The sequence below is a fragment of the Amphiura filiformis genome, chromosome 17 (assembly GCF_039555335.1).
Source record: "Amphiura filiformis chromosome 17, Afil_fr2py, whole genome shotgun sequence".
Classification (NCBI taxonomy): domain Eukaryota; kingdom Metazoa; phylum Echinodermata; class Ophiuroidea; order Amphilepidida; family Amphiuridae; genus Amphiura; species Amphiura filiformis.
Genome location: NC_092644.1, coordinates 53,567,692 through 53,592,274, shown reverse-complemented (window position 1 = coordinate 53,592,274; position 24,583 = coordinate 53,567,692). Strand labels below are relative to the sequence as shown.

The window sequence follows — 24,583 nt, the reverse complement described above, 5'->3', positions numbered from 1 at the left end:
TTCCAGTCTTCTGAAGATAGCATTTCACCTTTGGCTGTATACTGAAGATAGAATTTCATTTTTTGCTGTCTTTTGAAGATAACATTTCATTTTGGCTGTCTACTGAAGATAACATTTCATTCTTACTATATACTGAAGAAAGCATTTTTTGTGGTCTAACAAAGGTAGCATTTGATTTTTACAGTCTGGCGAAGACAGTATTTCACATTTTGCTGTCTACTGAAGATAGCATTTAAATTTTGTTATCTACCCAAGAAAGCATTTTGTAACTCCTTTGCAACTCAAGTAATCATTCGCAAGTTACAAATTGTCATATTTTTTTTTCCATTTTTAGCAATTTAGCTAACAAACTGCAGTGTACTTCTTGATATTAGTATTTTACTCTTACATACTTCAGTTGATTATTATTAATTCTGACGCCTTTCTGACTGCCCCCAATGAGTCAAAAGGAAGCGAGTTAAAAAATTTTGCCATAAGTCTTGTGATTCTTGAGTTAGACCAGTAATATATCAAAACAAAAGTTTTGGTTGTTTTCCTCCTCCTGTAAAAAATCATTCACATGGGGTGGAAATGACACCCCTTATAATAAAATGTGGGATCTCCTTTATAGAACTTATACAATCCCTCTTGTGGGTCAGCTTTATTTGTCTCAATTTTTGAGTGTAAACACCAGTTAAATCATGCTCCCCTCCGGGGCTCCCCTCTGACCTGTTTTAATTCAAATCAAATTGCAAGCTTACAGTTCTTTATAGTAATAACTTCAGGTGTCACCTGAATTCCCACACTTGATAGCAGAAGGTGACATGCCTTTGTAAATTAAGTAGGGTAATTTATCTACACCATATTTGTGGGGCCAGGTTGACACAGATTCAAAAGTGAATATTGGTGGATTGGAAACATGTAGGAATGTAGGAGTCACAAAGTTTGGAGTTGCTAAAAGGGCAAAGCACTGGGATAGGTAGAGGTTGGAATTAAAGCTGCTGGGGTGTAGAGAAACATTGCATATAAGATGCATGGTGGATTTGAAAGATCCGTGTGAAAGACGTGTGCATGGAGGAAGCACACACAAGGCAGGATTCTGGCTGTTTGATGCTGAAGGGGCAAAGCATGGATAGAGATGGGAATAAAAGTTCCAGGGGTGTAGAGAAACATTGCATATAAGATGCATGGTGGATTTGAAAGATGTATGAATGGAGGAAGCACATGCAATGCTGAAGGGGCTATGCATAGAGATGGGGATAAAAGTTGCAGAGGTATAGATAAGTATATTGAGGGTTTATGGCAAAAAGGCTATATCTGCAATAGCTGCCAGCTGTCATCTTTTTAGATGTTTATGATATAGAACTTGATACAGAAATTGTCAAGTGTCTGTAGGGCAGCTATTGCTGATAAGACTTGGCAACAACCCCTAGATATTCAAGTGAAGTGCTTATTAGAATGAACCCACACTGAACCCAAACTTTATTTCAAGATGCAGAAAACAGCTTCAATAACATGCATACCAGATCAAGCAATATGAGGCCTATATAATAATTGTGAAAAGACCATTTTTAGATTTTTGCATCATGATAAAGAACTAAAAGTCAGCTTTAATATGATGTGTATTCCATCAAAATGTTATGTACAAAGTTGATTGAATGCATTGGGTATATCAATATTGAAAGGCAACTCAAAAACAACTTTGGTAAAGTTGGCATCATTTTGTGTGATTGGTTGTCGGGTCACATATAAAGGAACTTGTCATGACGGCTTGCAGAATGATACAAAATATGGGAGTCTGTATTAGCTCTTAAATGGGAGGAAGTTGATGAAAGCCAAGCGGACATGCTTGCATGTGGTAAGTTTCATGTTTCGGTTATTTATGATGCTCATATAGCTGCATAAAATCAAGAATGGGCAATAGCTGTGGTGTTGCAATATAGTGCTTTTATGTGAATGATGGGTATTACAAAAAAAGGTTGCTATAAAAGTGCTGCTAATACTGCAATAGAGAACATAAAAGGATTGCTGCCTGATATTCAACCGAAGAAACAGGCCTTCATATTAAAAAAAAGAGCCTTGTCAGTTTAGTTAATAAGAAATGAGGCAAGGGTGGGGAATGCAACTACATTTGAGATACTCATGAGTTTGTGTTGGAATAACACTTTTTGCTTTCGTTTTACTCTTCAGGATTACAAGTTGCACTATCCAGTAAGCAGATCCAGATACATGTAACTTCTTTGTGCTTATTCTCCCATTTCTTAGGCTGACCCCAGGTGCTGACCTTGGTGATAGTCAGCTCCAAGTGAAGTGTACAGATTGCAGCTAACAACATCCTGTGTCATACTTCAAACATTGTTTACAAGTATACGCAGACAGAATTCAAATAAATTCCATTTAGAGCAATTCAATAACCTTACTGGTAGAGGGTATACCAAAGTTATTCCTATTCAAATCTGTAATTTCAGCTGCAAAAAAAACCCAAAAAAACTGTCTCTCAATGTTGTCACAGGTGCATTGATTTGAGCACTAAAGGCAGCTATACTTACCATCTGTATTGCATTTTCCCTAAATTGGCATAGATAGACAAGCTTCCATCCTTAGCTTCCATCTGAACATCGCTTGTTTCTCCCGGGGCCCACATGCAGTATGATGACAAGCATATGTTATGGATCAGGGTTGTGCATTAGAGGCATAAATTTCATGGTACAGTGTGCTGTACTAAATGAAACTTGTATTGCGGTAAGTAAGTATGAGATATTGGTTTGAAAAAGGATTGATTTGACATTATTTCCACCTTTTCTGACTCAATTTTATCAGAAAGTTTGAGATACTATGGCATTTAAACAATTTGAAAAATGTTGATGGCGTAGTATTAATAGTGGAGCCTTCACTATAGAGTGAATACCCATTATATAGGTGTGTCTTAGGGTTTGGTTAGAATTAGAGAGAGTAAGAATGTCGGTGGGGGTTGGAAGGAAGGAGCACTCAAGTGTATGACCCACAATGCCCCATCAACAAATGTTACCCTGCTGAGAAAATTTCTCCTGAATCAAGAAAATTTTACAGCAAATTTTGTACCATAGGCAAGGTTCTGGCAAAACTTAAACTTGATTTACAAAAAATGTGAAAAACTGCCTTAAATAAGTTCATCAAGTCAGAAAAACTTTACTAAAACCCCTTTAAACCTAAAATAAATAAGAGCAGACATGATTAGATCAAGTTCTTTCATCTCTAATAGCTGCATTTTCTGGTCCGTTTTCTCATAAGATAACAAAAAATTGTGAAACAAGGGATATATACGCTGTCACTTGAACATACCGTTTGGGCGTTCACCAGTTGAACTTTGGAATCTGCATTAATTGATGTGTATATTCTCATCTATTTATATATATACATATATGACATGTTCTTGATCAAAATTGAAGTCCGTTACCTGACAATGAAATGAAGCAATCAGTGAACATATGGATTTAATTTTGAAAGATTGTTGCGATCAAATTAAATTAAGCATTTACAGAAGGAACCTTGCCAGAAAACAATTGCACAGTATTTCTTGTTCATACAGATCTAAAATAATTAAAATTCAATGAAATTTCCAACTTGATGAAACAGCTAGTGCAATATAGTGTTGGACAATGTTGCATCTAGGGTCAATTAGCTCTTGATCAGAGCCCTCGCAGTACCTTAGAAGATCCAGAGATCCCCAAGTAAAATAAACCCTAGCAAGTGACTAGTATTAGTAAAGAAAATGTATATAGGCCAATCCATTCTGTAAAAAATTAATACCACTCCCATGCATCACCCAGCAGTACATGTATTTGTACAGAGCTTGCCGAAGGCAAGCTTCACTATAGGCAAGTCACCAACAAGTAAAGTAGGACCACTTATAGATCACTGTCTACCTGAGATATTGGTCTACCCAACACACCAACCGCTGAAAGTCCAGTGACCGGCGCTGCAGCCGGTCTTTACTATAGTGTCAGAGGGCATATGGCATGGTTTTTTCATTTTTTCTTTCAATTGGATGGAAAATAGGTTGGCTTTGGAGCAAAGCTAGGGTCAATGTGAGTATTTTCACTCCTTGAAACAAACAAATTGAAGCAATGTCAATGAAACTGCATTTTACCTGTTCTTGAAAACTTATGCACAAAAAGTTAGTGCACATGATTATAAAAAACATGGGATATCCTTTTTGACCTTGGCTTTGTTTTTATGCCTCCACCGGAGGTATTATGTTTCCTGGTTGTCCGTCCATCCATCCATCCGTCCGTCCGTCCGTCCGAGCTTGCGGGTGCAATATCTCGGAACTGGTAAGATGTACAGTGATGCAATTTGGTGGAGGGATGGTCATTGGCGGTCTTCAAATTCCAGTAGGTTTGGTTAGTGGGTCAAGGTCATCTAGGGGTCATCGGAGGTCAAATTAGCAAAAAAACGTCGTATGGGCATGAACCTTGGTGGGTACTGTAAACATTTAGAACCATTAGGGTCATTTTGGGGTCACCCAGGGGTCATCTGAGGTCAAATAACTTAAAACTCTTGTATGGGCATGAAACTTGGTGGGTACAGTCAACATTTACAGTCAAATTTTTGGACGGTCTTTTGGGGGTCATCTGGGGTCACCCAGGGGTCATCTGAGGTCAAATAACTGAAAACTGTCGTATGGCATGAAACTCGGTGGTTACAGTCAACATTTAGAGTCAAATTTTTGGACGGTATTTTTTGGGTCATCAGGGGTCACCCAGGGGTCATCTGAGGTCAAATAACTTAAAACTGTTGTATGGGCATGAAACTGGGTGGGTACAGTCAACATTTAGAGTCAAATTTTTGGAAGGTCATTTTGGGGTCACCCAGGGGTCATCTAAGGTCAAATAACTTTAAACTGTCGTATGGGCATGAAACTTCGGTGGTTACAGTCCACAAGTAGAGTAAAATTTTGGACGGTCTTTTTGGGTCATCAGGGGTCACCCAGGGGTCATCTGAGGTCAAATAACTTAAAACTGTCGTATGGGCATGAAACTGGGTGGGTACAGTCAACATTTAGAGTCAAATTTTGGACGGTCATTTTGGGGACATCCAGGGGTCATCTGAGGTCAAATAACTTAAAACTGTCGTATGGGCATGAAACTTGGTGGGTACAGTCAACATAATTATAAAGTTAAATTTTTTGGAAGGTCATTTTTGGCCTTACATTCCACTCGGATAGTATCAAAATACTTCCTTGCTTCTGGTACCAAAATCAAACCATTTTGATGAAGACAAAATGGGTCAAGGATCTTTTATTTGTTACACTTTTTCTAAAAACCTACACTGTCATCTATAGATGGCCAGTTCCTAGTGAAATTGCACCAGTTAAAATGATACGCGCCAAGGTGGAGGCAATGTGGCCGACGCTTTGCGTCGAGAACCGCGCAAGTCGAGAACCGCTCTAGTTTTTTATAATCACATGATGTCAAGGCTATAATACACCTGGTCTGGTCTGATCTGTAGCCTACATTTTTGAAATCGGTATGGCCCTTGCTTGGGCCACAAATCAGTTGAGTTCTCCCCTGGCTACAAATCCATTTTCCATTGTAGCCAATTCAAACACTACTCATTTCAATTGCTTTCTCAAAACTGAAGCACTGCATTTTCCTGAAAAGTTTCTCTTATGCAAACTTAATAAAGGAGAATAATAGCCTGACAGAATGAATGTTTTAATAAAGACACTGAACATTAATGTCAACACACTTCAAGAATACAAGCCCTATCGGATTGCACAGAAGTGTGCTCACTGTAATAATTCACATTTAACAGCGCAACCGAGAATCTTAATGAGAACATTGACACGTAGACAAAATAAATCTTCTGTTATAATGTCTCTATCAATAGGCGTGTAATATCGGTTGCTAGGTGTAGTTCCAATGGATTATGTCAAACATTAACTTTATTTGTATCAGTATGTCCAAGTGAAAAAAGTGTTATTCAAACCAAATCAATTCTTGAAGTAAATAAAGGAGATAAGATTGCTTAACACTTCTTCAGAAAAAAAGAGTGGAAAGAAGAAGAGGGAGACAGAGCAGGGGTAGGAGAGTAGGGAGGAGATTTTGCCATTTTTGCCTGTTTTGCCAAGTGGAAAAAACATTGTTAAAACCATGTTTTTTCCACATGCGACAAAAATTTACGAACCCTGATGCATGAAATGCTATTCATTTCTGAAATATGCACCTGTCTTATCAAATCACTCTAATTTTGAAAGCACCAGAAGTAGTGGCATAGTGTGGGTCATCATATTGGGGGGCACCAACCATGATTGGGGGGAATATGTTCTGATTAGGGGGCACAAGCCATTTTTTTTCAATTTTTGTATGGGATTTTCTAAATTTTGCAATCAGTTGGAGGGGGGGGGCATGTGCTACTAATGCTAATGTTATTGCCATGTCACATTTTGGTAATTCCTACAATTTTTCATGGGACCGCTGATAGTGCCTTTTAAATGGCATCTGTCTGTTAAATTACATCTCCCACAGTGGACTTTCACTACAGTCATACACTACAATGCATATGATACATTCCTTTCCTTTCCTCTTTATTTCATAAATTCTGCATGAACTGCAACTTAAATGTTAAAAGCATGTTCATAATACCACAGAGGAAGATCACACTTTACAATTTCTATCATGTATCTAATCAAATTACAGTGTGTTAACAACATCTGTGAAACATGGCTGGCATATGTGAAATGCTTTCAAATTACTTTGTCTGTGCTAGTGTATTGAATGCGTAAATATCTTCACTATGATCAGTTCCAAAGAGGTACCAATGGGCCCTGACATGCTACAAACTGATACCAATATTCCTAATAGAATATATTGCACCCTGTTAAAGTGGCAATGGACTGTATTAGTATGTGTTCAGTTCTTTTGGATATTTAAATTTTGTAGTAATCTGTGGAAGATAGTATTTCAACTTTGCAATCTGCTGAAGATAGTATTTCACCTTTGCTATCTACTGAAGATAGCATACTAAAGATAGCATTTCACCTTTGCTATCTACTGAAGATAGCATTTTACCTTTGCTATCTACTGAAGATAGCATTTCACCTTTGCTATCTACTGAAGATAGCATACTAAAGATAGCATTTCACCTTTGCTATCTACTGAAGATAGCATTTCACCTTTGCTATCTACTGAAGATAGCATTTCACCTTTGCTATCTACTGAAGATAGCATTTCACCTTTGCTATCTACTTAAGATAGCATTTCACCTTTGCTACCTACTGAAGATAACATTTCACCTTTGCTCCCAACTGATGATTGCATTTCTATTTTGCTGTCTACTGAAGAGGCCTTTTGATTTTGCTGTCTACTGAAGACAGCATTTAATTATATATTTTACTGTCACCTTGTGCTTTCTTTTTTGCTGTCTTCTGAAGATAGCATTTCACCTTTGGCTGTATACTGAAGATAGAATTTCATTTTTGCTGTATTTTGAAGATAGCATTTCACCTTTGGCTGTATACTGAAGATAGAATTTCATTTTTGCTGTCTTTTGAAGATAACATTTCATTTTGGCTGTCTACTGAAGATAACATTTCATTCTTACTATATACTGAAGAAAGCATTTTTTTTTGTGGTCTAACAAAGGTAGCATTTGATTTTTACAGTCTGGCGAAGACAGTATTTCACATTTTGCTGTCTACTGAAGATAGCATTTAAATTTTGTTATCTACCCAAGAAAGCATTTCACCTTTTTACTGTATACTGAAGATGAAAGTTGATTTTAGCTGTCTACTGAAGATAGCATGTCAATTGTGCTGTTTACACAGGATAGCATTTCACCTTTTGCTTACATGTCTACTGCAGATTTTATTTTTGCTGTCTACTGAAGAAAGCACACCTTTTCTGTAGTCTAATGAAGGTATCATATTGTTTTTGTTGTCTACTGAAGATAGCATTTCACCTTTTGCTGTCCACTGAAGATAGCATTTAATTTATTGCTGGAGCTGTCTACTGGAGATACAATTTAATTTGTTGCTATCCCCTGAATAAAACATTTCATTTTTGCTGTCTACTGAGCTATGACAAACTACAAATACATGAGGCAGTGCTAGTTATATAGTTTGTTGAACTATGCTCCGGGAAAGAAGACCGATTAATTTTGCTTGTAATTTTATAAGCTCTCGAAGTTAGTAGGTTACTGGTTGTTAACTGATAGGGTGTTCGTAGTAATAATAAATAGCATAATGGTGGTAGGTTTGTTTTGAGTCATATTCCCAGAATGACAGATCAGTGAATGTTGCTATAAATGCATGAATTCAAGTAATTAAAATCACTCCAAACTTGGACACTTCTTTCATTTAACACATGTCTGCAGCAATTTGTATAGCATTTATCAAATTGTTGAACAATTTGTAATATAAATTTTGATTGTTGTAGTCAGTTTTGGTGTGTTTTTTCAATTGAAAATTGTACAATTATCATGTGTAGCATTTCACCATCAGTACAGCTTGGGAACCTTTCCCCATCCTTGTAGTTAGTTTCCTGCAGCAACCTAGGCTATTAGTGGTACAACTTGAGATCTTTCCCCTTTAAAATCTGGCCTCGCATGCCCTGGGCTAAAGCACACTCCATGAATCCCTGCTAACTCTTTAGCATGTTTGGATTCAATATTTGTTCCATATTACCTACATGGTTATAAGTGCTATTTTGGTGCATGTTGAGTTTAGCTGAAGATGATATGTTTGTCATCGGGTTGTTTATTATAAATCAATACCTGTCATGATATTCCAGCAGACATGACATGCTGCATACCTTATGTGCTGTCACGCATGCTGGCCAGGTGTGCAGAATTATACTTGACAACATACAAAGTTTGAATGTTCTATCACAGTTGCACTACAAGGTGTTTGCAAACATAAGTTAATATGCTAATGCAATTGTGTATACCTATTGCACTCAACAACATACAAGTCTTCATGTGTTAAACATAATTGTCCTCAACAACATAAAATATCTAAAAAGGAGAGAAGATGAACAAAGAGGTTTCGACCCCAGGACCCCTCAAATACAAAGCTGGGCATCGCTGCCTGGCCATGTGACCATAATCTTAAGAAACTCAAAATTGCGACTTTACACCGGGTTCGTTGTGGATGGTCATATGTGACATGAGCAAAGGGAATGAGTCACATGTCAACCCTGGCCGAAAATGAGTTTTACATATGATTCTAAAGAGGACATTTAGAGCTTTCAGAAACTGAAAACCCCATGTTGATATGACTTTTCTTTGATAAGTTACATCAATTTATCAATCGCTGAAAACAATATAAAACAAAAGAATTTTGGCACTTTCTTTGCCAATATCTCAAATTCAATATTAGCTACATCCGATTCATTGCCCTTGATCATGTCACATTATGATTTGGGTGATTGTGTCATCACATCATATAGGATGCATGCATGTGCAGTGGTTTTGCTTTGTTAGATTTAGCATGATTAGGGTTGTATATAAGACTATTGGGATTGATATCAATGGTATGTAAAATGTGTCAAATCAGGTTATTCCAGTAAATAGATGCACAGATAAATAACAAAGCAAATACTATAAAAATAATATAGAGGACAATATTTTGAAGAAATCTACTGAAGATAGCATTTCACCTGTAAAATTAGCAATGGGTTGTAGTAGTATGTGTTCAGTTCTTCAGGACATTTATTTATTTGCTGTATGCATGTAGATATTTAAAGTTTGTAGTATTCTGTGGAAGATAGCATTTCACCTTTGCTATCTGCTGAATATAGCATCTCACCTTTGCTATCTGCTGAAGATAGCATTTCTCCTTTGCCATCTACTGAAGATAGCATTTCACCTTTGCTATCTACTGAATGAAGCATTTCAACTTTGCTATCTACTGAAGATAGCATTTCACCTTTGCTATCTACTGAAGATAGCATTTCACCTTTGCTATCTACTGAATGAAGCATTTCAACTTTGCTATCTACTGAAGATAGCATTTCACCTTTGCTATCTACTGAAGATAGCATTTCACCTTTGCTATCTACTGAATAAAGCATTTCAACTTTGCTATCTACTGAAGATAGCATTTCACCTTTGCTATCTACTAAAGATATCATTTCAACTTTGCTATCTACTGAGGATAGCATTTCAATTTTGCTATATACTGAAGATATCATTTCAACTTTGCTATCTACTGAATTTTTGCTATCAAAAAATCTACTGAAGCACATCATTTTTTGCTGTCTACTGAAGATAGCATTATCTCTTTTCTACTGAAAATAGCAGTTTTCTCTTGCTATCTACTGAAGATAGCATTCCATTTTGTGCTGCTAAAGTTTGAAGAAAAACTCAAATTCTGTTAGTTTACCTTTGGTAAGCAACTAGAATTCCTGTATTGCAATTGTTCATAGAAGGAGCATGGAACTAATTCACTGAAACAATCATAGAATTCTAATAAATAGAAATTAAAGTGAAATCAAAGATTTTTCATTTCGACTGAGAATATTTTGTATTAAAGTTGAATGGCTATTAAAGATGGATTTTCAATGATTGGGGAAAATTATGGAATTATTTTAAGAAAGTCCCCAATCCCACTTAGTCTGTGTCAAATAGTCCTGTCATAGAAAATATTCCTCAAATGTTATCAGACTTGCTATCTGAGCGTAGGGTGAATATTTTAGTCACCAAAATGTGACCTGATTATGCTACATAAGCTGTCTAGCCAATCAGAAACATGTTGATATTTCATGACCTCATTCAACCAGCCAATCAAGTCCTACTGCAATGTTTATACTCCTGTGTATTTGTATTGGCAAAATATTGTGAAAGAAATGTAACAGTAACTGCAATATAAATATACACTTACGTGATTTGATTTTAAAGCAAAATGAATGGGATGTCAACCATGTTAAATTTTTAGTTTTAAAAATGTAAAATTACATGATGTAAATCTAAATTGCTAAAAATTGTCACGAAAATGTACTCTTTTCTTTCTTTAGGGCTCATATTGAAATTCCCTTACACAGGAAGGTGTGCGCCATCCTGCAGCTTTCCTGTGCTAGCCTTCTGTTGTTAAAATCCTGGGCAGGGTGTATCACTGATGCATATAATCCATCCGTTTTATGACCGAGCTTTCCTGAGGGGCACGCTTAGCGAGGGGAATCCTGCCTTCTTTCTGTGTGAAAACGTGGTAGGGTATTTCAATATGAGCCCTTAGTCATAATCATGTTTAATATATACATACATACATATCGAGGGTTGAGAGCCAGAAAGCCTCAACTCTCAATCACCTGCTCAAACAAAATGAGCATAGAGTCACCAGGGCACTGTAAACAATACAGTCCATTAAGGGCTGGGGTATGAACGTTTGGACAGTATTTAGTTTGGGACATTAGAGCACATCAGACATATCGAATTGCATTCTGAATACGAAGAATGTCATTCTGATATCAAATAATTTTGATTTTTTGAAATTCGCAATTTAATACACATTTTATGGCAAATCATTAAAATTGATATTTTTGATATTTAACAGTACTTGAAGTAAACTTTATAAATCTGATGATTTATACTAAAAGTGTATGTAGGTGGGATGAAAAGCCGACGATCAATTGAAAATTTTGACCTTTTGTATTGAAGATATGGATGTTTTTCACCAAAACACCAAAAAAATTAGGTCTTTTGGGGAAAAAATCCATATCTTCAATATGAAAGGTAACAATTTTCAATTGACCGTCGGCTTTTCCTCCCTGCTACATACACTTTAAGAATATATCATTAGATTTATATAATTTACTTCGAGGACTGTTATATATCAAAAATTTGACAAATATCAAATTTTTATAATTTGTCATAAAATTTGTATTATATTATGATTTTCAAAAATGAAAATTATTTGATATCAGAAAGACATGCTTCGTATTCAGAATGCAATTCGATAGGTCTGAGGTGCTCTCATGTCCCACAAAAATACTGTCGAAAAGCAATAAACGCTCATTTTAGATCCCTTAATCATGACAAAATTCAATAGAAAGACATTGTGGATGAAATATTGATATTTTAAAGCTCTGAAGCTTTATGTCATTTTGTGAGAGCTGGTTATAGTGAGTTACAGCTTGCTGGTTCTGAACCCTCAATAAAGTATGCTGAGGCTTGTGGATCAATGACTTAAATCACTGCACTTCTCTTTTTTTAAATATACTACATACATTGTATTTAATGTTGCTTAAACGATGGAAGACAAAGAAGGAGCATCCTAGTTTTTCCCTAAATAAGTCTGTTTCCCTTGTTGCATGGATTGTATGTGTGACAATTTCTTTGCACATTACAGTTTTGCCCATTAAATACAAATCAGAAATTCTAGCCAGTGTGTTGTCCACGACATGTGACAACATAGCTAAAAGTTATGAGTGGAGGGGATGAAGACAAATCTTTAGACAGTTTACAAAAGTGATACATGATATTACATGTTTAGAAAAGGCTTTCTTGCTTCAAATTATACTTAAAAGATTAAAATTTACTTTATCCGTCCGTTTTTCTGAAACGCCTGGAGGAACTCGGCAGGGGCGATTGACATGATGCCAAGCTGACACAAGGTCAATTTCTTTACAAACATTTTTACGTCTATTTGAAACATCATAGCCTGATGGTTCTTTTTTGGAAGGTACAATGATTACTCTTGGGTCTATTGAGTGGAGGCAGTGGCCGAGATGAGGTTCGAACCCACAACCTTGGGATCATGAGTTTAATGCTCTAGCTACTATGCTACACAACCCATACTTATTTTTCTTATGTCAGGGGGAAAAAAGAAAAAGAAAACAGCATTAAACCTTTCAGACCTGCCACATGAAACAGACTTGTTTTTTTATATGATTGAGTTTTTTACATTTCGAATTTTTCCCATTGTGTATGATTGCATCACATTGATTTGTAATATAGTTCACACAGATAGCATTCTATTGCTAGAAGCAAGGAGTTATTCATTACTTGGGTCTAAAAATATTTTTATGAGGTGGGTGGGTCAGTCAAGAAATTATTTTTTGACGAAATAATTTCAAATCATACATGATTGAGAGGGCTCTTTTGGGCTGACTGACATCTGAATGTTCTGCCATGATGGAGACTCCTTTCCATTACTAAAAATGAGACACATGTTGTTACATCACATAACAGTATACTAGCATCAGAGCCTGAAGTAGTGCTACAACTTGACTTGCATAATTTTGTTATCAATGTGGTACATTCAGATCACTTATAATGCCACTATTTCAGTAAAATATTAGACTCTGTGATTTTTTCATTGAATTATGCAAGTAAACAAGTTTTGCAACACTAGCTAACTTTATACATACCAAAAAAGATAACATCTGAATACCTTTTTTCAGGGGTAAATATTAGATAAGTTTGAAATTGCAACAAAGCAATACAAAATTTGTCCAGAGGGATCTTTGGAAAGCGTACCAAAATAGCATAAAATGAGCAGCCTTATAATATGCACGGTTTGCATCATTTTCAAGGACATTTTGTTTCACTTTTTATGTTTTGATAAAATCAACGGGAAAAGAAAGAAGTGGTTATTGAGAGATACTCAATATTAGAGTAGTTGTGTTCACACAGTCGTAGATTTCTGGAGGGACGCTGTGCTACAGAATTGTGATTCCTAAGTCGATCCTCAAGTGCATGTAGACACCACTCAATTGACAGCTGGAATTCTCAAGTTTTGCAATGCCTGATGATGTCAGCTCTGGAATTACAACCTGTAACCAATCTAGTGGTGTACCAATTTTAATTATAATTAAACCAAGGTCATAGGTTAAGCTTGAGAGTCGCAAAATGTATTGTTCACATGGTAGCTTCACTCCAGGACCATTCGAGCATCACTCAAGGGAAATCGTAAAATCCCCTAAATATTTTCTTGGGGATATATTTGGGGCAAACTTAGGGATTGGGAACCTCAAAATAGTTGCTTGTGAACCATGTTACTTAAGCATAAAGACCTGTGTGGACATGCCTAGTGTCTATTATTTGTTATTAGACAGGAAAGCCTGTGGGGCTTTAGAGTTTACTTTTTTTGATTGACTTCAAAATTGTTACAGTCACTAGTGTGAATAACCATTAATAGATGCAATGTCAGGGATATGAATAGAAACTACACAAATTGACAATGTATCAGCTTTATAGTTAAATTTTCATGCTCATGATGCTATGGAGATTTGTATTCCCATAGAGATATGTTGCTATAGGGAGGTGTTATAAAATAATGTATAGATACATGGAATAATGATAGGATTTTAAACTGTATGTTTGGATTTGAGCTCAAAATAAATAGCTTTTGTGTGAATGTAATGTGTAGTGATAAACAGAAAAGTGTTGTTTTGTCAATAACACATATACACCAATCCGAGAAGTGTTTACTGTATTTGGCCCTCTATTGACGGCAACACAGATGTACCAGAGCGGGAGATTTAATTCGTAATTCAATGCTCATGATTGTGTATTAAATATCACTGTTATGTACAATTCCCGGGTACAATTCTGTATAGCACACGATAAATAATAGATGGACCCCGACCTCAGGACACCACAGTTTTACATCGGGAACACCGCAGTACTGGTAAAGTCGGAGAGGTGTATACTAATGTGACTCAGTCAAGAGGAATTATGAATTTTAATGTTGCGAAAATTAATTTTTGAGTTATTGGCAAGAAAGTGCCCAACTTCTTTTGTTTCTTATTGTTTTTAGCAACTGATAAATAGAGTTATTCTATTAGTTGAAATTTGTGAACCCCTATTCGCCAATTGCACGATCATCTCAAAATGAGGTTCTGCCTGCAAAGTGTGTACTCTGTGTGCGTATATATGCCTGTCAAACACAGCATGCTTTGATTACCGCCTTCTGGTGCGTTGCTAGAAAAGCGTGAGAAACAAAAATGCACATTTTGCACATGCGTTTGCAGGGAGAACCTCGTTTTGGTAGCGAGGTGGCAGATCTGTGCAAAGAACATGAACCTTCATCTCCCAAACAGGGAATCACAGATATCAAATGAAGTCACCCATTCAGGTAATTCCATATTATTATCACTCACACTCCTTGTATGGAACATTTTTACATTTTGACTGTTTGACATTTTACAAAGAAAAACATCCTATTGGTATGTATCAACCATACTTCTCTATTTTTTGTCAAGAGAGAATGGTTCAATAGACTATTTTTGTAGAAATGCAATATCCTGGTTGGTGAAACACATGGGAAGTGTTTGTATTGAAGTAAAATTGGCAGAAATCAGCGATACATAGAGGTCTATGCAACCATGAGTTAAATATAGCCTTTTCATTGCCATCTTTCTGTTCAATTCAATCATCACCCTTGAAAAAATTATGTAAGAAATTTTATTAGGATATTCGAAAGATGGCTACAAAGGGTTTTTTTTGTCACATGTTTTTACAAGGTAATTTTTCCTATCCATGGCGTTTACGGGTAATTGATTTAATTCCTGGTTAGTGAAACACATGGGAAGTATTTGTATTGAAGTTCAATTCAATCATCATCCTTGAAAAAAAAATTATATAAAAATTGTAATTAGTTTATTCAAAAGATGGCTTCAAATGTTTTTCCAATGCAATTTGTTCCTATCCGTGGAGTTTACGGGCAGTTAAATTTGATGTTATTTTTTTATTACATTTTAACGATTTGACATTTCAAAAAGAAAACTTTATACGCTCATTTCAATACACCCACATCTTATTGAGACCTATCAGCCATACTTCTATATCATCTTTTGTCAAGAGAGAATGGTTCAATAGACTATTTTTGTAGTAATGCAATATCCTGGTAGATAAAACATATGTGAAATGTTTGTATTAAAGTGAAATTGGCAGAAATCAGCAATACTTAGAGGTCTATGCAATCATGAGTTAAACATAGCCGTTTTTGCCATATTTCTGTTCAATTATCACCCTTGAAAATATTATGTAAACCAAGATGGGTACAAAGTTGTTGTTCATAAGTTTTTCCAATGTAATTTGTTCATATCCATGGAGTTTACTTACAGTTACATTTGATGTAATTTTTTATTACATTTTAACGATTTGACATTTGAAGACGAAAACTTTATACGCTCATTTCATACACCCACATCTTATTGAGACCTATCAGCCATACTTTTATCATCTTTTGTCAAGAGAGAATGGTTCAATAGACTATTTTTGTAGGAATGCAATATCCTGGTTGGTGAAACACATGGGAAGTGTTTGTATTGAAGTGAAATTGGCAGAAATCAGTAAGCGTAGTGATACATTAAGTACTATGTAGCCTTTCTATGCCACCATTCTGTTCAATTTGAGCGTCACAGGGACGATTTCCTGAATTTCCATGAGCCAGCATTGTGTAGACAATTTTTTTACCTTAACTTTATTTTCATATCCTCCATCATTGGAATCTGTCTAGTGAAACTGTTAACTATTTATGGAACTGTCTTCTTAGGTTTAGATAACAAAATAATTGCACACAGATTATTTATATTTGGTTAAATTTCCATTATTTGTTTAACGATACTGTGATTTTGATCGTGCATGAAGATTTCTATTTGACATATTTTTATACCACGCTATAAATTGCACCACTCTAGACTTGCCAGATCTATTTATGTGGTTCAGAGTGTCCCATTAACTACATTGGCATGTGACAAATCCAGTTTATCGCTGCTTTTCCCTAAACTGAGATTTTATTTTTTGATATTTTTTTACTGTTTAGTTTGATTTAAGTTGCACCTACTTATTCCCATGTGTAGTAAGCTGTATTGAAAATGATTATCAACCAGAAAAAATAACCTCCAAGTTTTACAAAAAAAATATTGTATACAATGCTGTCAAGAAAATTGGTGAAAGTAATACATGAAAATGATCACTTACACTTTTCTTCAAGGTCAAATACATACTTTGTTTTAGTTTCTAGACCCTGCAACATTCACTGTTCCAAAACAAAACAGCCTGGGCAGCTATTTGCCATAGTAGCGATGTAATAATCAGATTAACGACCATAGCAATAGCAATTTTTGAATATATCGCCCCACTAAGCAGGTTGCACTCATCAACTCTGTCTGTCTACACTCATAGATTGAATACAATACCATTCTTTTCAAAGATACTTATTTTACAGGTGTGAGTGATCAGCATGATATGAATATTCTATAGAATTAGGAACCAAGTCTTTATCCCTGTTCTTTGACATCTATGGTTCAATGCATAGGTACCGTGTGAACATTGTAGTGCAGGGTGATATATTCAAAATTGTATTCATCTATTGCTAAGGTAGTTAATCTGATTAATTACGTCACTTCTATGGCAAATAATCTGCTATAATTTCCAGAGTTCCTCTGATTTCACCGTGATTATTAAATCTCATTGTTGTGAACTATAATCATTATGCCCTTTGATGTGGGAGGACGACAGGTTAGTGTAGTGTAGTGATCGTATCGCTCGTCTCTCACCTCTGCAGCCCATGTTCAATTCCCTGTAGTGCAGTAAGTGAGCATGGTTGACAATTTATGATCATCCTTACATTTTTACTCCAGGTACTCTAGTTTTCTGCAGCTTTTGCATTTTGTTTGAATTTTTGCCAGATCTGAAATAATTAGTCGCTGGTTGGAAATTGAATTGATTTGATTGTTCTGAATTTAAAGTATGTTTAAGAACTAATTCAAAAATTAGTACCATTGACATACAACACATATCTTTCTTGTCAGATCTGTATAAATATGTTTGATCTTTTTTGTCCTACTTTCAGAGTTCCTTTTTGAGTCCATCTGTGCTACAAGATGTAGCTTGCAATAAGGATGATGTGAACAGTATATTTGATTCAGAGGATGGACCACGCAATACCACAGTAAGTAGAAGACCAATGTACAGATGATGGGATGGAAGAATGGGCTATTCCAGTTCAAATCCATACACCCCCTATGGAAGACATGACCTTAATGTAGATTTGTTGGTTTTATAGCAGCCTTTTGTAGATATTTGGCTGCTAAAATGGAGTAACAAATTCTGAATGGTATCCCCATTTGAAGTTCACACTCCCTGTGTGGAAGATTAAGGTCATGTCTTCCATAAGGGGTATGGATTTCAACTGAATAGCCCAATGTCAGTATCCATGCTGCTAATATATAGGCTACTTAGCTGCAGTTTGATCTCACTTGTGTAAGAAGAATTCTAGATCATCCTGACTTTAATGATTTAAAAAAAAATTGTGCAATTAGAAAAGTTGCAAATTCAATCAGATCATGCAGTATACATGCTTAGGCAGAGGTGTTTTGCTGTGTGTCATCGATTGGAAAAACTTCCATTGACCAGTCTTTTCACTTACTCAAAGCAGTTTTATGTGGTTGACATGGTTGATAACCATCAAGACGTATCTTCCTACACAGTAACTTTTTGAAGTGCGCAAATATTCACAAAATTGTTAAAACCCGGAGGATTTGAAATTCTTTTAACACCAACGATGTGTTAAACTGCTATGCATTATGACCAGTCAAGCGAGTGTGGACTTTCTCTTTATGCAGTGTTTATACCTTCCTCACTGTTCAGCAGCCTTTATGTCTAACATTGGGCCTGGCCAAAAATTATTTGCAGGCAAAATACAGGGCCTAGAAACAGTGGCCATTGCCAACCAACTGTTTGCTCATGTTGTCACAGAACACATAGCTCATATATGTATTATCCAGCCTGTTTATGGTATTTCCTTTCTTCCTGTATGAACTATGTGAGTAACAGGGAAGTGCAGTATACAGGGAGATTGAAATTTGTTGTTGATTGGGCATACAAATCTCACATATATGGAAATGCAAATTGAAGGGGCCATCAAAAAACTAGATTCAAAATTGTAATTATTCCATACAGATTCATGTAACTATATGTAGCATTTTATGAAGCTATGCTATATGTATATGTATGTATAACCTGAAGTGAAAAGTGGTGCTTTTCCCATTGCAAATGCAGTGTTGAAATTATTGACCTATTTTCTTAGTATTAATTTTTCTTTAATATGATCAAAAGCCAGTGGTCTCAATTCAAACATTTTCAAGAGCTCATTTTGGATCTATTCATAGTCAACTTTGACGGCAAGTGAACATGTGTCCAATCGTTTTAGTGCAAAAAAATAGCCTACATAAAAACATGACCATGTGAACAGTATTTCCTGTATACATTGGTATCTAAGAAGCTGGTAGTGTATGAAGTTAGTCTGCAAAACATGTTTTGCCAATATTATTTTAAGAGACAATGAGTTGAATAATATTTGCACAAGCCTGGTCATTGAAAATGTTATTCTGGTTTGAGGGGAAAGAGCCCAAAAGGGCAGAACTAACATTAATTTCTTATTTTTTCCTTTCCTATATTATCTGGGAAAAATCTCTATTCTTAAAGTTAAAAGCAATTTCTTCATTTATGCCGTTTTGACTATCATTTCTTTTATGATGCATGATGTACAATTTAAGATATTTATATAAAGTTACCTTATATAGTTTTCAGTAGGGACTGGGTTGAAAGAATATTGTTTGACCAATACATTATGCTTGCTTCAAACTAGTATTTGACTGTAAATTTGTTTCACAACTTTGATAGACTGTCACTATCACACCAAGTTTCTGAAGTCTTTTAAGACTAAAAAGAAATTGTGGCTGTGTGAACATAGTTGAAGCTCATATGTTCTAATGGTTGGCTTATTTCAATGTTGTTTTTTTATCTCCGCTTACAGGATACTTTCATTGATTCTCTGTGCAATCGACAGGATGCTCCCCTTTTATTTGAAGACTTGTCAGAAGAGTTGAATAAACAACTGGATATTGATGCTATTATACACCAGGTAAGGATAATGTGTGTTATTTGAGTAATTCAATTTTAGCATAATACAAGCTGTTTCTTAAAGATCGGTACCAGCGCTATCAGGCCGTTGCAACTCATATACCATCGCAATGCAAAAAGGTGGCGACACCGTCGGCTTCCCCCGTATATTACCCGCCAGCGCCATTGATAAGTCATGGCCGCTGCCATTAATATTGAATATTGCTACAATTCATTTGCTTATGTTTCTTATATTCTTTCTTTTATAACTATGACCATTTATACATGTACTTTAAATATTAACTGTCATGACTGTATCCATTTGTTTGGTAACTTTTCAAGAAATATTGATAAATTGAAGAATTTGTAATTAAACCCTGGGCATCGCCATTTTAGAAAAGTGAAGAAAAATGCTGCTGCCACCACGACTGTACTAAAAGCTACCTAAAACAATATGCGTAGTGCTGTAGAGACTTACTTTAACATGACGTCACGAATATGCTAATTAAAGAAAAATGTTGCTGCCACCTCGTCCACATGTTTTAAGTGTTGACGCCGCTGACCTCACATCGACGATCGGTTGCAATTCCATCGCACTTCGTGCTCTATTCTTCTTCCATTGCACTATTTGGATTCATTTGCCTATGGGCAAGGATAAATATCCAAATTGAAACTTACAAACACAAAGTATAGTTTTTTACCAACAGTATCTTTTTTAAATCATCAAATTTACTTATTTTGTCTAGGAAATACAGCAATTCCCCCCAAATACTGATTTTGTCCAAAGGTGATTAACTATTACATTTACATACACATACATGGCTAACTATGCTGTGGGGTAGATTCATGCACACATCAAGACATTTCAGCCATACGCAAGTTTGACTAATATTTCTATTGAATGGATTAAATATCAGGATCCCAAGATTTTTATTAAAAATCTTTGATTTTGTCACAAATACAACACCCAAGGCCTTTATTGCCACAGTTCATTAAGGGGTACTACACCCCTGCCCAATTTTGTGCCTATTTTTGCATTTTTCTCAAAAATTATAGCGCATTGGTGACAAGTAAGATATGTATATTATAGGGGCAAGGACTACAACTACTGCACTGGAAATTTTATTTCTGCACAGACAACAGTTATGGAGTTACAGTCAAAATGAGGGAAAACCAATATTTGATCAATAAATCAATAACTACTTGCCTTGAGTTGCTGAATTTTCAGTGCAGTAGTTATAGTCCTTGCCCTTATAATCTACATATCTTACTTGTCATCAATGCGCTATAATTTTTGAGAAAAAAACTGTAAAAATAGGCTCAAATTGGCCAAGGGGTGTAGTACCCCTTAAAGTACATTACAAATATGTTTAAATCAGAATTTTGAAAAAAATTGAAGTTGTCTTCATCAACAACCATTACGATAATATTAAGACAGCAAATATACACAAAAGCCATCAAACATACCAAAAAGCATGCAAATCAAAGTACTTGATACATATTCACGATTAAAGTTTAACAAAGTACAGTAAATTTAACAAAGTACAGTGATGTTAAACTAATTTGGTCTTGCTGAGAAAATGGATGATTCCATTTTTAGTTGTTCGTGTCAGGTCATTGCTAGGCAGATTTATTTTATATTAGCATAGCCCAGGAACTAATGAGATTTGCTGTTTAGTGAGAGTGTCAAAGTGCAATCATGTTTTGATTGTTCACTGTTGAAATTCAATCGAACGAGACGGCATTGTACTTTTCAAGTGTGAATTTTAAGAAAACCAATATGTCAAAATCAATAACTTGCGCAGCTTTCTTTAAAATGTATTTTTCATCAACTAAGTACATACATTGAAATCATGCTTTATTGCATTCAACTCTCTTAGTCTTATGAAGAAATCAAGTATTATAATTTAACTCCAGGTTTGTGATATTGCCATCATAATTCACAAGTTTAAAGGGATGTACAGTCATTTTATTTTTACACCAAAATATAAGATATACTTATTAATATTTTGATAGAATATGTAAGTCCAGTGCCCTTGTGGAAAGCAGTGCTTATTCAATGGTCAAGGCTACCCTCTCTGAATATGCTTGAAATAAAATGAGTAAAATGGAGTTACGATTTAAACATTTGATCCAGCTTCTGAAAAGTAAAAGAGAATTGTGCTTAACCTTCCCAGAATCCTTTGCAACATGACACATTACAGCAAGTGACTCTCCTATTACTTTGTACAGGTTCCTGTTGTTTTCATGTTGAGAATTGACTGGCTAAACATGGGTTGATAGTCAAGAAATAAACATATTGTGCAAAATCTGGGTGTGCTCTGTTCATTGGGGTACCTTTTACCACTATCAACCCATGTTGCACTAGATAGGAAATCAGTACAGAAAACTGAAATGGAAGAAATGCATCGTGGGATGTGTAAGATATCTTCTTTGTCTTCAGTGTAGGGTTGCCATCATACAGGGCAATTCTGATTTTGATATTCTTCACCTTTATCCATGTATTGAGCTTGCAAAACTTTGTGTGAAAAGCTGTTTAAGGTTTGGTTTTCATTTAATGATGTGAAATGTAAATCTATTTGGCTGGTAAAATGATTGATTTGATTTGATTTGATTTATTGAGAATCCAGGCAAACATACATACAATAGCAGAAAAAAACACCTTAAAACAATAAACACAAATACAATAGTCAACAGGGTCCTTGGCAGATTCCCTAATAGCGAACTAAATCACTTTGAAGTGGGTCTCTGATAACCCCGTTGACGAAAGATATTATATATAAAAAAGCGATTTAAAAAAAAAACCACACACAACACATTACTGATAAAGGTACATACAACTACGAGATTTGCGTGAAAAAGAAAACAAACTAAAAACAATTTCACTGGAGACATCATTTGGTAAGGTGGACCATAACCTGGGAAATGCGACAAAGAGGGAATTATGGAAAGCGTCGTTGTATATCCAACAATCCCTTTAAACACATGTTGTTTTTGAAAAGATAACTTCAACAAATCTGTCCTTCAATGTATGTAATTTCCCCGGAGTAACATCAATGTCTGTACTTTGCTTTTATTGCTTATTTAAAGAACACTCAAAACAAGCTGCTCAAAATTGCAATTCTGTATAGTTTTTAAATGAAATTCATTTCTGCCTGGTCAGTGACTGATGGCTTTTAAGCTAATGGTAGTCAAATTTGATATCAAGCAAATTTTGCACTGTCTTTGGATATTTTTGCATTGCAATGAATGGCATATTATAGTAATATCTTATTGCATTCATTGTTTTGTGGCAAGGCTTCAATTTTGTTTAAATTTTTTTATTATGACAGATAATTGCAGCTGATTGCTTACAATATACACTAAGCCAAAGAATTAAGGATTTGTTGAAGTTATCTTTTCAAAGAATTAAGGTACCAGTTATGTTCACCCCTGTATATCCTAAATAAAGACAAATATGTCAAAATTAACTCAAAAATGTACTCTTTAGCTCTGATTTAAGACCTTATTTGTTGAAATTGGTTCAGAAATAAAGAAACGGTGATCTAAAAACCTAAGCAATGAAAGTACGATGCTAGTTTTAACGTGCTAATCAATGGAAGCGCAGCGCTAATTCTCTTGTTCACGAATGCTTTGTGTACAAATCAATAGGTCATTTAATGCAGCAAACTGCAACTTTTAAATTGGTATCTTCCTTGGGTTTTGGGATCGCTGTGTCTTTATTTCTTGGACAGTTTCAATGAATGATGTCTTAAATTCAAGCTAAAAGATGCCGCTATTGGCTGCTGGTTCCAATTATGACATATCTGTCTTTGTTTAGGATAGGATATACAGGAGGAGAACACAACTGGTACCTTAATTTTTTGGCTTACTGTAGTAATTTGTAAACTTTACATTCATCCAAACAGTGTATATATTTCATTCCACTTGTAAGTCTTTAATAAAAAGACTCATCACATCATGGATTGATATAGAAGGGTGTGCACTTTTGGCATTATTTGATTCATTTGAAGCTGATCACTTGATGAAAACCTTTCAAATTGTGCTTGAAATTGCTATTCTGATAATTTTAGAGTTTGCATTGTGTTCAGTCTTTGTATCAGAAGCAATTTATCATAATGAATATCATTTGATCATAAATTGTGCACAAAATATAGCCATTAGTTGGCTATTCCAATTGAAATCAATACACCCCTTATGGAAGATGTGATATTATTAGTCTACACAGGGAGTGTAAATTCAAATTAGGTTACCTAAATGGGAAGGTCCATTTGAAATCTACACCCCCTATGTGGGAGATTAAGGTCATGTTTTCCATACAGGGTGTATGGATTTCAACTGGAATAACTCATCAAAAAATGTAATCATATTTTCCTTTTAAAAACACTTGATTGAAAGCAAGTGTGTTTGAAATGCTAAATAATAGATATCCTGGAACGAGTCAATCATGCTGTAATTGTCATTTTATTACATTTTTATATTTCGTAAATTTAGAAAAAGCAATTTGTAGAGAGAATGAAATCAAAGTTTCCTTATAAAATCAATGGAGAATAAGCATACATGTTAGTGATAATTTATTGATTGCAGCAGTGTTTTTGTGATATTATTGCTTGAAACTTTAGTTCAGAAACTGTCAAACTTATTATGTAGAAAACCAAACACGATTACAAAATACATTAGGTGCTATGTTTTTGCAGCAGGGTATTTTAATGATTCTTAAATAACCCACATGTTTGCAGCATAAAATGTTTGTGAGCATATAAGAAGATTCTTT

The 24,583-nt window shown here is 35.2% G+C and overlaps 1 protein-coding gene across 3 annotated transcripts in view; it reads left to right on the top strand.

Annotated features, from left to right (window-relative positions):
• Positions 1 to 24,583, top strand: part of LOC140137970 (ATP-binding cassette sub-family A member 2-like) — a 194,728-nt gene that overhangs the window by 73,974 nt on the left and 96,171 nt on the right. For all 3 annotated transcript variants that reach the window (XM_072159793.1, XM_072159792.1, XM_072159791.1), the window contains exons 8-9: positions 17,759 to 17,857; positions 19,724 to 19,831. In XM_072159793.1, the coding sequence (XP_072015894.1) occupies positions 17,759 to 17,857; positions 19,724 to 19,831 (207 nt within the window). The remainder of the gene's footprint in view (positions 1 to 17,758; positions 17,858 to 19,723; positions 19,832 to 24,583) is intronic.